The sequence below is a fragment of the Crocodylus siamensis genome, chromosome 9, assembly GCF_052110815.1.
Source record: "Crocodylus siamensis isolate JL-2025a chromosome 9, ASM5211081v1, whole genome shotgun sequence".
NCBI lineage: Eukaryota > Metazoa > Chordata > Crocodylia > Crocodylidae > Crocodylus > Crocodylus siamensis.
In genome coordinates, this window is record NC_143403.1 from 33,702,352 (window position 1) to 33,717,423 (window position 15,072).

The window sequence follows — 15,072 nt, forward strand, 5'->3', positions numbered from 1 at the left end:
GCAACATCTGCTTGGAGGGGATTGACTTGCAAAAAAAATGCAGTAGGTGATCTGTTTTCAGTTTTAAATGCATACAAATGAATGGGTGATATTAAATGAATATTTTGGTGCTTCGGTTTGACCTAGTGGGGAAAGTTTATTTCCTGGAAGCATTCATATGTTCTAAATTCAGGATATCACAGATATCTGTGCATGAGTATCTGATGGTATTTTTAAGTCAGATTTTGATACAGACCACATTCTGAGTTGAGAGTGTTGCTTAAAATTAATGAGGCAGTAATTAAAAGATGCCAGATAAAGATTTACAGTAGATTATTGAGGAGACTTGTTTAGCTCAATACTGCTTTATAGATGGTGACAATTCATGTGCAAAACATTAGTAATTTCATGCTGTTTTGGGCAGTAAATGACTTGGGCAAGAATGTTTTTGTCTGGATTTCCAAGCATGAGTGGGTTTTCCTGTACCAATTAAGCTTCAAAGTTAGTACTGCTTAATAAAAAAAGAAATGGTATCCAATATGTTTTACAGTTTTACACATGTGTATACTGACAGGTGAGTGATTGCCACACTAAAAGATAGCTATTTTGGGGGTAAAATGTGGCTTACAATTATTGGGAATACTGAATAATAATTTAGGAAAGGAAGTTAAAGTATTTTTCTGTCTGAAACCATCAGTTTGGGTAAGTAGAACAATATAATTATAGGACTGGAGTTTAGTTTTGGCAGTGACTTTAGTGTTGCTGTTTTTAAGTCTAGGTCAAACTTCCACTGTTTTGTTGAATGTAAACTATTACCCTTCCTGAAGTGTATTTGGCAAATAACTATAAAGGTACTAAGCTGTGTGTGGTGTCATTGCTGAAGAAAAGGGGTTCAAATAACTACTACTATCCTCTCTCTTTGTTAATCTAATGATACCTCTGTATTTCATTTGTGAGCAGCGGTTACTGATTTTTACTGCTGTGATTGTATCTGTTCTAAAACAAGAAATACGCCCTTGCAAGGCAGCAGAAAACTTTACAATATATTACAGCTATATTCTGGGTGAAATCTCGCAGGCCCAAACACTTCATAGGTTAAATAATGCAATTACACTGATAAATAGATCTCATAGACATTAGGGCTGGAAGGCACCTTGCAGTATCATTGGGTCCAGCCCCTGCCCAAGGGGCAGGAAGTCAGCTGGGGTGCTCTGGTGTTGCATACAAAACAATAGCAGAGAAATCAATTATCATATGGGGGGGAAGTTTTGCACCTATAATTTGCAAAACGTTGGAAAGTTAATGGATGAGTATAGAGGAAAGCAATTTCAGGTAGAAAGCAGCATTGTTAAAGGTACTTGGTGCAGGTGCTAAATGAGCAGAGGTAGGCATGAAGGGTGGGATGCTGAAAGCATATCATATTGTGTCTTTAAAACCAACAAATGCAATTTTGATCTTGGAATTAATAGTTAGACTCAGATCTGCAAAGGAGTTTAATTTACGAGTGCTGACCATGGCTTCACCTATTGTGCCTGGCCCTAGGGTGGAATGGACAGCGGAGAGAACAGTGCGGACACTTGGAAAGAGTTATTCATTTCAGAACAGGCTTAGCAAAAATTGGCATGCTCAGCAGGGAGCTTGAAAGTTATCCACTAGAGTTGTTAAGTATGAGGGTGTTTCAGAGAGGCAGGAAGGATTTAAGAGAGTTAAATGCATATGTATGCACTCCCTGCACTGGGATTCAGTTTTAGTTTCATCCTCCCCATCCTTTCCACAAAGGTATCTTCCCAAGTCCTTTCACAAAAGGTAAAGGAGTTGCTCCTTTCTTTAAAAATATAGGGATGGGCTCATGGGCTGGAGGTTGAGCACCTGTACTATTTGCCGGTGACTGGGGCAGATACCATGGGGGCTGGTCCCTGGTCTCTTCTCCCAAGATTGTTCATGCTTTTGACAGTAAACTGTCACTGGATACATAAACAGCCATTGGAGCAGGGACTGCAATTCAGATGTGGTTGTCCTAATCACTAGGTTTAAAAGGTCATATCGTTCTTAATCCCTAGTTTTGGGTCAGGAAATCTTTGGATTATTCCTTGCAAAGTGGAATAGTTTAAATAGGAGGAGTAGAATAGGGTCAGAGGAAAGTTGGGGCTGGAAGGGATTTCCTAAAGTCATCTAGTCCAGCATCCTATTCAAGGCAGGATCACCCCTGATTCCACAACTGATGATTCCACAACTTCTCAAGGTCACCTGTTCCAGTGCTTAGCCACCCTCGTAGGGAGAAAGTTATTTTTTAATCTCCAACCTAAATTTTCTTTGCTGCAGCTTAAGGCCATTGCTCCTAGTTCTGTCCCTCCAGTGACGGGAAAAAAAAAAGTCCATCTCTATCCTCTTTATAATTTCCCTTTAAGTATTTGAAGACTTATCAAATCTTAATCCCCCCCCCCCCTTTTTCTCAAGGCTAAGTAACCCTAGGTCTTTCAGCCTGTCCTCTTAAATCATGCTTCCCAGGCTTCTAATCATTTCTACCACTCTGTTGGACTCTGTCCAGTCTGTTTGCATTTTTCTTGTGGCACCCAAAACTGGTCACAGTGTTCCAGGTGGGGCCTCATCAGTGCTGAATAGAGTGGAAGAATCATTTCCTTTGACTTGTAGGAGTCCATCCTGTTAATAAAACTTGGTATGGTGTTGGCTTTTTTGTAACAAAAGCAGGATCTCTGGACTCCCTCTCTCTCCACTGGCTTCAGCATTTTGCCCCCACCCCGCCATAGCACAGTATTGCAGAAAGCACCTCCACAGTGCGTGGCAGATGAGTGTCTGTGCAGTGTTGTGCTGCACTGTGCAGCAGGGAGTGGAAGAGTGGTATTAAATACGTCTGTGATTCTGGGCCTAGAGTTTGGGGCAGGTATGGGGAAACATATAGTAGGATCATCCTTCATGTGACAGTCCAGAGTAGTGGTTCTTAACCTCATTGGACGCAAAGCATCTCTCAGGAAAATGCTGTCTTTCAGTCTCCACTTTATTTTTTGACTACAGAAAAATAATAGAGCAGTTCTTTTGTTGCAAAGAACTCAGACCACAGCAGGTCAGAATGTTTGTGATATTGTGGATTGCTGTTGAATTGCTGGGGGTTTATTTCATTTGTTTATCTTGCTATGGCACCCTGGTTGAGCATCACTGTTCAAGAGAGAGAATTTGGAGCAGGCAGAAGACTGTCAATAAATAAATCAAGAAAAGATGGCTGGATCAGGATTCGCCTGAGGTGCAGTTGATATCGTGGTGTTTGGTGTTTTAAATACACTGTATACATTTACAGGAGCTCTTTGGGAGCTCCACGCTTGCTGCTACTGCCGAGCTCATGCCGCAGCCACTGCGCTCCCGCCATCACCACCAGAGCTGTGTGTGTCATTGTCGTTGTCCCCCGCCACCCACCAGCCACCGGGGGGCACTGCATTCATGAACGCAGACTGTGTTCATGAGCACAGCGCCTTATTCGTGGATTTCGTCATTTGCGGGGGATACCAGAACGTATCTCCCAAGAATGGTGAGGGTTGCCTGTATGGGAAAAGGAAGGTAGAAAAGTCAGATTGAGAGGATTGGACAGTGCAGTTGTCAAATGTTAGACTGCAACTTTGGAAGGAAGCAATCATGTCTATTGCATCCAGAAACATTACTAAACACAATTACTGAGCGTAAAATTCCACTGTATCTCAAAGATTATCCTCTGTTCTGCATATATAAGTGCAATGCTGCTAACCTGCTGATAATTACTGATGCATTACCTGTTCCTTTATTTTATTTTTTTTAGACTACTTATTGTCATGGCTGCAGTTGACAGTTTTTCCCTCTTGTACAAGGAGATTGGCCGTACTTGCAGTTGTTACATGGAGGTACTGGCTATAATTGGAGCCTGTTATACAGCTAAAAAATGCATCGTTTGTGCATGGGATTGTTACAGCCTGATCAGGTGGCATTTCATCCCTAAGCTGGTCAGAAAGGCTGATCTGATCAAGCAGTATGGAAGATGGGCTGTAGTCACTGGTAAGAGACTGAAATAGTGGTTCTGGTATTTTTTTTTTTTTTTTTATGGAAGAATATCCTCTGTGAAGAGTTATCTTGTGCCCTTTTCTAGGTTCTAGTCCAAACTCTCCACCTCCTATCACCACCAACATCCATACATGCACAAATCTCTTATTTGTAATTAGACGATTAGAAGCATGTTGAGCCCAAGCTAGTTTACCAGCTGGGGTGTAGATGAGAACCTGGGATTAACTCCAATTCAGATTGGAACTACTTTGACACTGCAAACTGAATCACTCATATACTGATAATCCCTCTGTGCATTTTCATAATCCCTTCAAAGGATGCACAAATGTTACTACAGTTGACTGTGAGAGAGTCCTAAAACAATTGAGTCCAAAGACCCAGGGATAGATCCAGGGGGAGTGTAGAGGGTACAGTTGCACCCCCTTGAGCTGTTGTGCATGTACAGTGAGATGAGCTCGCTATCTTATCAGTGTGGCTTCTTGTCAGAACCACTGCTTTGGCACAGCTCTGGGACCCCACAGGTCACTACCACTGGCCCTCCCTACCCTCCCTCTTTTCCCCAGCCACTGAATTTTGGGGTGGGAAAGAGGGTAGCCTTAGTTGAACAGAACACCAGAACGTTTCTTCCTGCTACATGTTATTCCCTATATATGCTTTGGTGATGTGTAGTATATTTTTGTTAAGCTCTTTTTTTTTTTTTTCAGTTGGGTGCTTCAGAAGGGGATGCTGTTGCTAAAATGACAGAATTGACAGTTAAGCTTCCAAGCAATGTTTGCCATCTCCTCTTAACAAGGATCCAGGTTCAGCTCCTTTTAAAATATTCTTTAGGGAATGCAAAAAGGAAGGTAGTAGGATTTCCATCAGCAGTGGCACTTACCCTAAAACTTCCAGTGTGCAGTTCCACTGACTTTTTTCTACATTCTTACAATCTTTTCCTGTAAGACTTTTTTTCCTGGATCTTTCCTCCTTACTTGGTTATTCTGATGTTTTGTTTGTCAAGTCAAACTTTGGAGCTAGTGAATGTCCTGGAACACCCCCTGGAGTCTAGTGGAAAGTGGCTGTTGAAGAGGCAGAATAGCAGGCAGAGATGTCCCTAGTACCAGATTCTCACTGTGCATATAAAGGATTTAATTTAATGTAATGCTCATATTTGGCCCTTAGTGAAATTCTGCATCTTGTTTTCCACCTGAGTTTTCTCAAGGCTGCTGTATCCCTACTTTGCATCTTATTCTGTTTTGTTATAGTTATGCTTATAATTTAGAATTTGTGGTTTTAACTAGCTATTAAATAGTAACACACTGCTGTGGCTTTTTAAAATGAGAGCAGTCACTTTTCCAATGGCACATCACTTAAAGAATGATAAATTTTTTGTTCCTTATCTTTACAAGAAAGTGGAAACAACTATGTCACCATATTATTGCTATATTTTCTTACTACTATCTTATCTTCTGTTGCAGGGGCTACAGCTGGAATTGGAAAAGCCTATGCTGAGCAACTGGCAAACCACGGTGTGAATGTTATCTTAATCAGCCGGAACAAAGAGAAGCTTCAGGCAGTAGCTAAGGACATAGCTGAAACCTATAAAGTGAAAACTGATTTTATAGCAGCTGACTTCAGCAAAGGTCGTGAGATTTACTCGGCCATTAAGGAAGAGCTGAGAGACAAGGAAATTGGGATCTTGGTAAATAATGTAGGAGCGTGTTATAACTATCCAGACTATTTTATCAGAGTGTCTGAGGATAAACTGTGGGAAATGATCAATATAAATATTGGTGCTGTTAACATGATGACGCACATGGTTCTGCCAGGGATGGTAGAGAGGAAGAAAGGTGCTATTGTAAATATTTCCTCTGCATCCTGCTGCCAACCTGTTCCACAGTTAACAGCATATGCAGCCTCCAAGGTATGACAGTATAATGTTTTGTTGTGACTTTTAAAAAGATCCATGTTTATTAAAGATAATTATACTTAAGAGTTCCCCCATAAATCACCCTATATTAATCCAGCTATTTTTTTGGATTAAATACAAGATATTGTTAAAGTGTGGGTGTTTTTTTAGGGTTTTCTTATTTATCAGGGCCAGATTGAAACCAAGGTATGTATGTGTAGATACTGTGATGATATCTTGCTGCACTAATAGTTCCAGAGGCAATCTTCAGGGCACTCTTTGAGACAGTGAATACTGGGTTGTTCCTCTGCCATTTGAACTCTGCAGTATGCACAGGTAGACAGAGAGGGGTCTGAAGCTGTTATTTATTTATCTTGCAGTGGTATAGTGGGAGCTCCTCTATTTACATATGAGAGTACCACTGAGAGGCTGTGCCAGATGTCTCTGCAGTGACAGGTATTGCAAATGGTGCTAATCCAGGGAGCACAAGGACTGTAGTTGTGATGGCTGCTTGTACAGAGCACAAAGCAGGAGGGAAGGCTCCATATATCCTTCTTTTTCCCTCTTCTCCAAGAGCTCAAAGTTCTGTATCGTACTGTGTTCCCTCAGGTGCTCCAGTGGTTACATACAGTGCTAAATGCCATACACTTTGGTGGCAAGTTTTTTTGTTTTTTTTAAAGATTTCTCAGTAATTTGCTATGAATACCAGGAAGCCTTTAACAATAGAGTAGTATCACTGCTTCTCACCATTTCTTTTCTGCTGAATTCATCCTAATTGAATACCTGTTTCAGAATTACAGAGTCTCCTGTTGTGCCCCACTGCTGAATTTAGAGATAAGTGTACCTGAATCTAACCTACCTAGATCTAAAACTTACAGTGCAGGAAATTCTAGAAGTGACTAAAGCTTATGGTGATGGCAGTAGGGCTGGTATTGGTGACTTCCTGTCCTATCTATGAAATCCTGTGAAGGACCATGATTACTGGCCCCAGCATTGCAAACATGCACTTGATTAAATTTGGTGATATGAATAATCCCACACATTTTTAGCTACTGATATGCAGAAGTATTTTCATGTCTTCCCACCACTCTCTAGAGATGAGACAGGAGAAGAATTTCAACAGCTGAGTGATGCTGATTGTGTGGTCACACTTTGGGACTCTGGGATCATGTTGTTTGGCTGCTTTATAACTTGTATGAACATGAATAAAATTCCTAGCACTAACTGGTCACATACTGTGGTGGTAACCTTCAGCATTGCACTAGTGTTATTGGTATGATTGGGCCAAACACATTTTTGTGCTGTGCCTGATCACGAAGTCTATTGGCTTCGTGCTATTCAAGATTAATTTCATAGGGAGAAATAAAATGAGCGGTGGGAAGTGTTTTTGCAGACGCTCACAATTTTGGCCCTAATCCTTCGAATATTTATGTGCTTAACTTTTATGCCTATGTTGAGTAGAACCAGCTGATTTTCTAGGGAAAGTTATGAAACTGCCCAAACCTTGTCATGTGTGCAAAGTAAACAAAATGGGGATCCGAGTCAAGAGAATGTTTCAAATGCAGTAAATGTCATGATGTTTGTAACAATAGCAGATTTTTAAAAAGATGTAGCCAGAAATTAGTTTGGTTTTTTAAATGATAACAGATTTTTGTTAAATTCTCTTCCAAGTTGCTGAAAAATACTCTACATTTGTCAGCGAATGAATTCTGAAAAGTAGAAATCTTGAATTATGCTAAACAAGTATTTTATTCTAATACTAATATTAAAATAATGGTTTTATTTATTTATCTCTCTCTATTAAAAGGTTACAAAAATTTAAGTTTCCAAGAGAGATTTTTAGTAATATTTACACCAAGATTTTGTTGCCTTCCTACTACAAAATAAAGGAACTCTGATTCTCCACTTTCATCTTATTAGGCCTATGTGGACTATTTCAGCAGAGCTCTATATTACGAATATGCTCCAAAAGGAATCTTTGTTCAGAGTTTAATTCCACTGGTCATCGCCACAAACATGACACAGTTCAGTCGGTTGCTGTCCAGTAAGAGTTTTATAATACCTACTGCTGAAGTATATGCACGTCATGCCATTTCTACTCTTGGGATATCCAGAAGAACAACAGGATACTGGGGCCACTTTGTTCAGGTAATTAAATGAATCCAACTTTCATTAGTAAACCTCATTAAATTTTTCCCTTAGCAGAGTTAATCTTGTAACTTCCATTTGTTTGTTGTACACAAAGTATAGTACCATATTTTCTTGCATACATACACATCTTCCCCCTAAAATCAACCGTCCCAAAGTGGGGCATGTGTATTAAGCAAGGAAGCTGATTTTTCTGCCTGGGGCTGGAAGCACCCTGGTTTCATTCCTGCTCCACATTGCAGCATCAGTGGTATTGATTTCAGACAACTGAGAAAGTCAGTTGACTTAATGGTTCATTGTTCTTCACTCTACAGGAGTTAAGTCTCTCCTTTTTAATGGTCTTGATGTTCCACTAATCAAGCTAACCGTTTGCAGGGCAATTTTGCTATCTGCTAGCTGTTCTTAGTCTCTCTCTTTCACATACTTTTTAGGTCTTTTCATAATCATGGATCTACCTGTGGTGACCAGTCTTCAGCAGCAGCTTAGGGATTCATCTTTCCTTATGCAGAAAAGGGAGGTTGACTCAGCTGCAGCTTAGGCTCTGTCCCTCCCGCAGCCATATCTCTGGGCCTTTTTCCCCATCAAAAGCAAGACGTGTATTATATTTGGCGGTGTGCTGTATGTGATAAAATACAATATTTTGAAAAGTTAAGGCACAAATAAATTGGCATAATCTGGAGGCTGTGAGATACAATTCTTGACCAACTCTGTTTAGTTAAGTTGTGATGGGATGTAATTGACTTTAAAAGTAGAAAATAATATATTAATTCTAAATGTAGGGACCAAAGTTAAAATACAATCTTGTATTAAAAAACACAAATAATATTTTTCAGCTCACTGAACTTAGACATGAGTTTACTTTCTGATTCTGGTACTCAGTTGAAACAAAAACTTTTCATAGAATCTTTCCTAAAATATGGTGGGGTTTTTTAAAGTCTACTTTTTAAACTGAAATGCCATAAACTGTTCACTTGTTGGTATTATTGTGTTTTTGGTTGTACAATTGGTGCCCAAAAACCTCCTGTGAAAGGTTTGATGTATGCACTGATGATGCTCCAGTGGTTAATTTCCTAGCATTTTAAAAATAGGAAGGAAGGAGGGCATAAGGTGGGAATTAGTCCAAAGTGGGAAACTTGCAAAGAAAGATTATGTAAAAGTTGGCAACTGAAAGAAGGAAACAGGAAACACCATGCTATTACAAGTTCAAAGAAAATTTGTAGTGCCTGATCTGTCAGCATAATTGTAAGGGCTTTGTATCTTAATTTTCTCATGCTCTAAGGGGAAATGGTAACTGCTGTTCAGACCAGGAGTCTTTTTTTATACTTCAGTAGTAATTTTAGAAGCTACTTGTTCACTTCAAAAGAGTAAATTTTATTTATAACTTCTCTCTTCCTTTCCCCTCTGTCCCCTTCTTTTTAGGGCTGCTTACTGAGCTTACCAGAGTGGTTGTATGCCTGGCTTTCCAACAATATAAGCTGGTTTCTACGTCAGGATGCCTTATCCCACCGACTGGATTAGAAATCTCGTCTGTAAATAGCCAGTGTGCTAACCTACTGCAGTAATCTTGGAAGAACACTTAAAAATGTGACTAGCATGTATTCATCATTTCTAAATGAGTATGCATATCCTAGACAGCAGAGAAACCTGGATCTTGGTGATGTCCCTGTACTGCTTGGCCCATGTAAAAACATTTTTATTTGAAAAGTGAAGGGTTAGTGTAACCCACAGATGAGCTATGGACTATTTACTGTGATCTCAGAGACTGCTAGTAGTTTGTGAACTGCAGTTGGGGAATCTCTGGTGCAGGATAGGGTAAGAGCTGTATTTCATGGTGGTGATATTGAGAGAGGATGCACAATTTGAAAGATAACAAAAATTATGTATAACTCCATATTCTAAATAGATTTCTTTTAAATAAGGAATATGCATATGGAGCTACCACTTCTCATAAATTTACATAGAATTAAATACCAAAACATTTTGAATATTATATTTGTATTCATTTTTACCATGTAAATGCAGCATCAAATAAAAGATTCTTTATTAAGCCAAGTTGGACTATGTTAAACAAGGAATTATGGGTAAGAAGGGAAATGAGGTTTATAATGGATCAGGGTTTTGTGTCTGGAGACAGAATGTGGCTTTGGTTGGATTTGGTTATTTCAAGTGACTGTTGTCCTCCAAATAAATAATTGCATTGTATTGGGAGAGCTGTGTGAAGAATTTCTCCACGTCTTTCATGTGGTAATATCCTGTGTGCACTATTCTAATCTAAGTCTACACAAGCACAAAAATAGGTCTCATCTTTACAGATTAAAAGGTACAATTGTCTGCAGTGTAGCTTTGTAAAGTTTAAAGGCGCAAGATAAATAGGGAACACATAACTATGTACATTTGTCTTAGATTTCAGAGCTTACAGTATGCTTAACTTTTTAAGACAAGAGTTGGCAAACAACAGCCTGTGGGCTAGATACGGCCTTTGGACCTGGCCTGTAGAGCTGTGTCTTCAGCAGCATTTGGCAGCGGGGAGTTCTCACTATGGTTTGCCACAGTCAAGTGTTTGAGCTTTCAATGGAGAGGGAGATCTGCTCATGTGGTGCTATTGTCAGGAAGCAAAGGCTCAGGTGAAGGGGAGCTTTTGTCATGGTCTTTCTATGGGGTGGGGGTAAGGAGGGGAAGGAGCAGAGGTGGCTACTGACTCTTAATGCCTCTGTGCCTCCAACCTGAGGTGCTTCATTCCAGCCCTTGTGCTGGAAAATGTTGCTGATACCCATTTTAAAACATAGCTGTAGTTTAATAAAAAGTCCTTTTTCAGATATGTGGGGAGCTGGAGGAAAAGCAAGGGCAACATTGGACCCCTGCTGAACCAGATGGGACAAATGACGCCTGCAATGTGATGAACATGAGCCTGCAATGCGATGCTGTGGCTAGTAAAGCGACCAAAACGATGGCTTGCATCCATAGATGCTGCTCAAGTGAATCCCAGGATGTCATTCTTGCCTTGTACTCGGCCTAGGTGAGGCCGCAGCTGGAGTACTGCGTCCAGTTTTGGGCTTCACAATTCAAAAAGGATGTGGAGAAGCTTGAGAGAGTCGAGAGAAGAGCCACGCACATGATCAGAGTTCAGGAAAACAGACCTTACGATGATAGGCTGAGAGCCATGGGGCTCTTTAGCCTGGAAAAGCGCAGGCTCGGGGTGATCTGATGGCCACCTATAAGTTTATCGGGGTGACCACCAGTACCTGGGGGAACGTTTGTTCACCACAGCGCCCTAAGGGATGACAAGGTCAAACAGTTAAACTACTGCGAGACTGTTTCGGGCTGGACATAAGGAAGTATTTCTTTGCTGTCCAAGGTCCCAAGGTCTGGAATAGCCTGCCAGCGGAGGTGGTTCAAGCACCTACGTTGAACACCTTCAAGAGTAAATTGGATGCTTATCTTGTTGGGATCCTATGACCGCAGCTGACTTCCTGCCCTTTGGGCAGGGGGCTGGACTCTGTCTTCCAAGGTCCCTTCCAGCCCTAATGTCTAGGAAATCTATGAAGAAAAAAAAAGACTAAAATATTAGGGTTTCCTGTGTCAGCGATTTTTTTTTTTTTTTTTTTTTTTTTTTTTTAAATCAACTGTGTTCAGTTTGCACAAAAATGTTCTCTGTGTAACTACCAGAAGTTCATCGTTACCTCAAAGCTGAAAGTTGAGCTGTCTTGCTAGTTGAAACCGGAATTACCTAATTCTTTGACATGTTAGCCAGAATGGACTCCAGCTTGTTCTCTGGCATGTCCTGGCTCTGCAGATCTGACAAATTTATTTCTCTATGCTATGACATGGTGGCCACATTGCAAAAAGTGCCAAATTACTATTATATTAGTTACTAAATCTAGGGCTGTGCAAAATTTCGCCAGCTGTTTTGTCTCAACGCTGTTTCAACTCATTTTGAGTTCGAAACAGTGAAATCGAAATGAAACAAAGTGCTTCAAAACAGCCTCAAAACAAAACAAGGGCATTCGAAACATTTTGAGTTTTGAAGCTCAAGCTGGGCTTACTTTCTGTTTCCTTGCAGGCAAGGGCTGGGGGATGAGGGGGAGGGGGAAGGACTGCTCTGGTATTGACTGATGGCCAGTGACTCTGATCCTTCCCTGACATCCCTTCCAATCCCAGTGCACTGTGGGACGGGTGGAAAACACACAGTCATACATGTCACAAGTTTTGCTTGTCAGCAGCCTGAGGTGCAGTTTCCCAGAAACCCCTGCACCTATCTCCTTGAAACTGGGCAGGCTTCATGGTCTCACAGGGGCTACTATCCCTGCATGTTTCATTTGAATTGGGCAAGAAATGACAAAGTTATAGGCAGTATTATGCTTTCCCATTATAGCCTATGGGCGAAAGTTTTGATGGAACGGAACTCGAAATGACACACTGTCCTGTTAAAATGGAAGTCGAAACAAAATGGTGCTGTTTCACACAGCCCTAACTAAAGCTGCTATTGTTAGCTGAAGTCCCATTCCAAATCTGTGAGAACTACAGTCATGCCTCATGGATGAATATTATGTACAGGTTTTCCTCGCTTTATGCGGGTTCTGTAATGGCAAATTTGCTTTCATGCAATGACCCTTTTTATATTAAAAAATCGTTATACGCGAGGTAAATTCACTCTTATGCAATTGGTGTGGTGGTGGCCTGCAGTTGCTTTGTGCAGTGCATTGTGGGAGTGACTTGCACCAAACTAGAGGCTCCTGGGTGGATGTGTGCTTGCTTGTTCTTTAGTTGCCATCCTCATTATGATAGTGCCCTGTACTTGTGTGTACCGTCTGCTGTTGGTGAGTACCAAAATTGTCTTGTAAAAGTGGTAGAAATAGGTCTGGGGGTCAGTACAGTTGAGGTCTTGGAACATATCTCGCCGTAACATATTTGTTACATTGTAAAGTGGGTTCCCTGTATGTGAATTTGAGTTATGGGCCATTTTCCAGGAACACAAAGCATAAAGTGAGGGAAACCTGTATGTGGCTCATGCATAAACAAGTCTGGTTAAAGAGGTCTTCCTTGTAGCCTTAGGGACTTGCATGCAGTTGGATGCGGCCAGGACATCCACTATTGAGACAGATTTGTATTAATCTTTCTAATGAAAGAATGAACGTAATGTAAAGCTCTTATCCAGGCTGAAAAAGCAGGTTCTCTGGCTGTAGGTAGATCTCTCATTTAGGGATGTCCAGATACTACTGGCTTTTTCAACCTGGATCAAAACGAGAGGGATGCAGCCATTTACACAGGTAGTGCTTCCAAGCTGCGCCAGTGGGAGTTAAGCAGAGGGGCAAGGCCCTGGAATGGAGGTCGCGTCCTACAGGGCCCTCCCGCAGAAAAAGCGTTGGCCGGCTTCATAGATGCTTGAAGCAGCATGCCGGACGTGCAGGGGGCGGGAGCCAAATGCTTTCTCTTGGGACAAATGCAACATCTGGTCGCAGCCGGGGCCTGGCTTTGAAAGTGAGAGGTAATGGATTAACTAGCACGGTAGGATCCCCATTCCTTGGAAGAATTAACGCTGTACTAGACCGCAGAGACACGCGCTACGAGCCGCAGCTGCCCACCCCCGACCGAGTCCGCTGTCGGACCAATGGGCGCCTCCGCACGGAGCGGCGCGACCCCGCGGGCGGTGACAATCGCTGTAACCTGCCCCGGCCAGAGCAGCTTGCACACGTGTGCACGCACAAGTGGCTGAAGCTCGGCGCTGGCGGAAACCTGCGCTCCAAGCCTGAGGCGAGACGTAGCGCAGCAGCCCCGCGAACCCTGCCAACCTGCGCCCTCTGCCCCTGTCATAGTGGGGCTCGACCGCCCTCTCTCCCCATTGGCCAGCAGGCGCGCCGAAATCTCGCGAGACTTGTGGGAGTCACTACAGCCCCTTAACCCTCCTCGGGCTGCGCATGCGCCAACGCGGTTTGTTCTGGCAATTGCGGTTTGCAGGGCGGGCGTCGATACGTGTTCTCGCGAGACAACGGGGTAAACACTGCACAAAATGGCGGCGGGCGGCCCTGTGAGCCCAGCGGCAGCACGGTGAGTGCTGGGAAGCGACGCGGGGGGATGCAGGGCGTGGAGGGGCGCAGGGCCTGGTCGGGCGCTCCGAGCCTCCTAGTTTTTGTCCAAGTTGCTTATGGCGCTGGGAGCATCGCCCTGCGGCTTGGGCCGGGCCAGCAGCGCGGTGTGTGCCGTGCCCCAGGTGACTCCTTTCTCCCAGCCCCGGGGCGGCCTGCAGCTGCCAATTTCGTCTTCTCGGTGTTGCGGCCAGGATCGGGTCTCCTTACTGTCTACCCCGCGGGGCCTGCTTCGGTCGGCACTGCAGCGCAGCTTCCGGCGCCGCACGATCCCCTAGCTGAGCCCGCCGTGCCCGGATAGGCCCGACCCCTGCACGCGCCGACCCTGCCAGCGGCACCCCACGGCTCGGAAGGGGAATGGCGGCTCCTGCTACTGCTTGCCTAACACCACGTTTTCAGACCCTTGGGGGGCCCGGTGGGATGCACGGGCTGGCTGTGTAGACTGGGGACCTGGCTCCCTCTTCCCAGGGTGTCCTGGAAGGCTGATTCACTTTCACTTCCACTTCCACTACACTCTCACACTCATTTACACACATGCGCTTCTACTCTCCTGGTCTGGGATCAGAGGAGACCTCTTTTTCATGTGACTCACAAGTACTGTAAAGGAAGATGGGCAGAGATGCACCTACATGCTAATTGAATTATTTGTATAATACAAATCTCTCAAGTAAAAAATGAGGTCTACTCTCATAATAGGAAGGCCAAGCAAAGTAACACTGAGCTTGCCCTTAGTATTTTCCTTTGGCATCAGTTTCTACCTGTTTTAACGGCAGAGCAAAAAGCAAGAAACATTGCACGTGGTTTCCAGCCTCGATCTGCAAGATAGGAAGGGAAGTTTGAGTGCCCAAAATATCTATCTGCTGACTCTTCTATGCAATATTGAATCATAAACTTAGTAGTTGTGATTGTAGGGCTGAGCGCTCTACAAAT

The 15,072-nt window shown here is 42.9% G+C and overlaps 2 protein-coding genes across 4 annotated transcripts in view; both read left to right on the top strand.

Moving 5' to 3' along the window:
* HSDL1 (hydroxysteroid dehydrogenase like 1) overlaps positions 1-10,267 on the top strand; it is a 29,572-nt gene extending 19,305 nt beyond the window's left edge. For all 3 annotated transcript variants that reach the window (XM_090062897.1, XM_090062899.1, XM_090062898.1), the window contains exons 2-5: positions 3,785-4,017; positions 5,481-5,926; positions 7,832-8,059; positions 9,479-10,267. In XM_090062897.1, coding sequence (XP_089919023.1) covers positions 3,785-4,017; positions 5,481-5,926; positions 7,832-8,059; positions 9,479-9,577 — 1,006 coding nt within the window. In that variant the 3' untranslated portion in view covers positions 9,578-10,267. The remainder of the gene's footprint in view (positions 1-3,784; positions 4,018-5,480; positions 5,927-7,831; positions 8,060-9,478) is intronic.
* Positions 10,268-13,995: 3,728 nt separating this feature from the next.
* The window catches only part of MBTPS1 (membrane bound transcription factor peptidase, site 1), a 50,252-nt gene continuing 49,175 nt past the window's right edge, over positions 13,996-15,072 (top strand). Inside the window, exon 1 of the mRNA XM_090062948.1 lies at positions 13,996-14,104. The gene's annotated coding sequence lies outside the window, so the exon portion shown is untranslated. The remainder of the gene's footprint in view (positions 14,105-15,072) is intronic.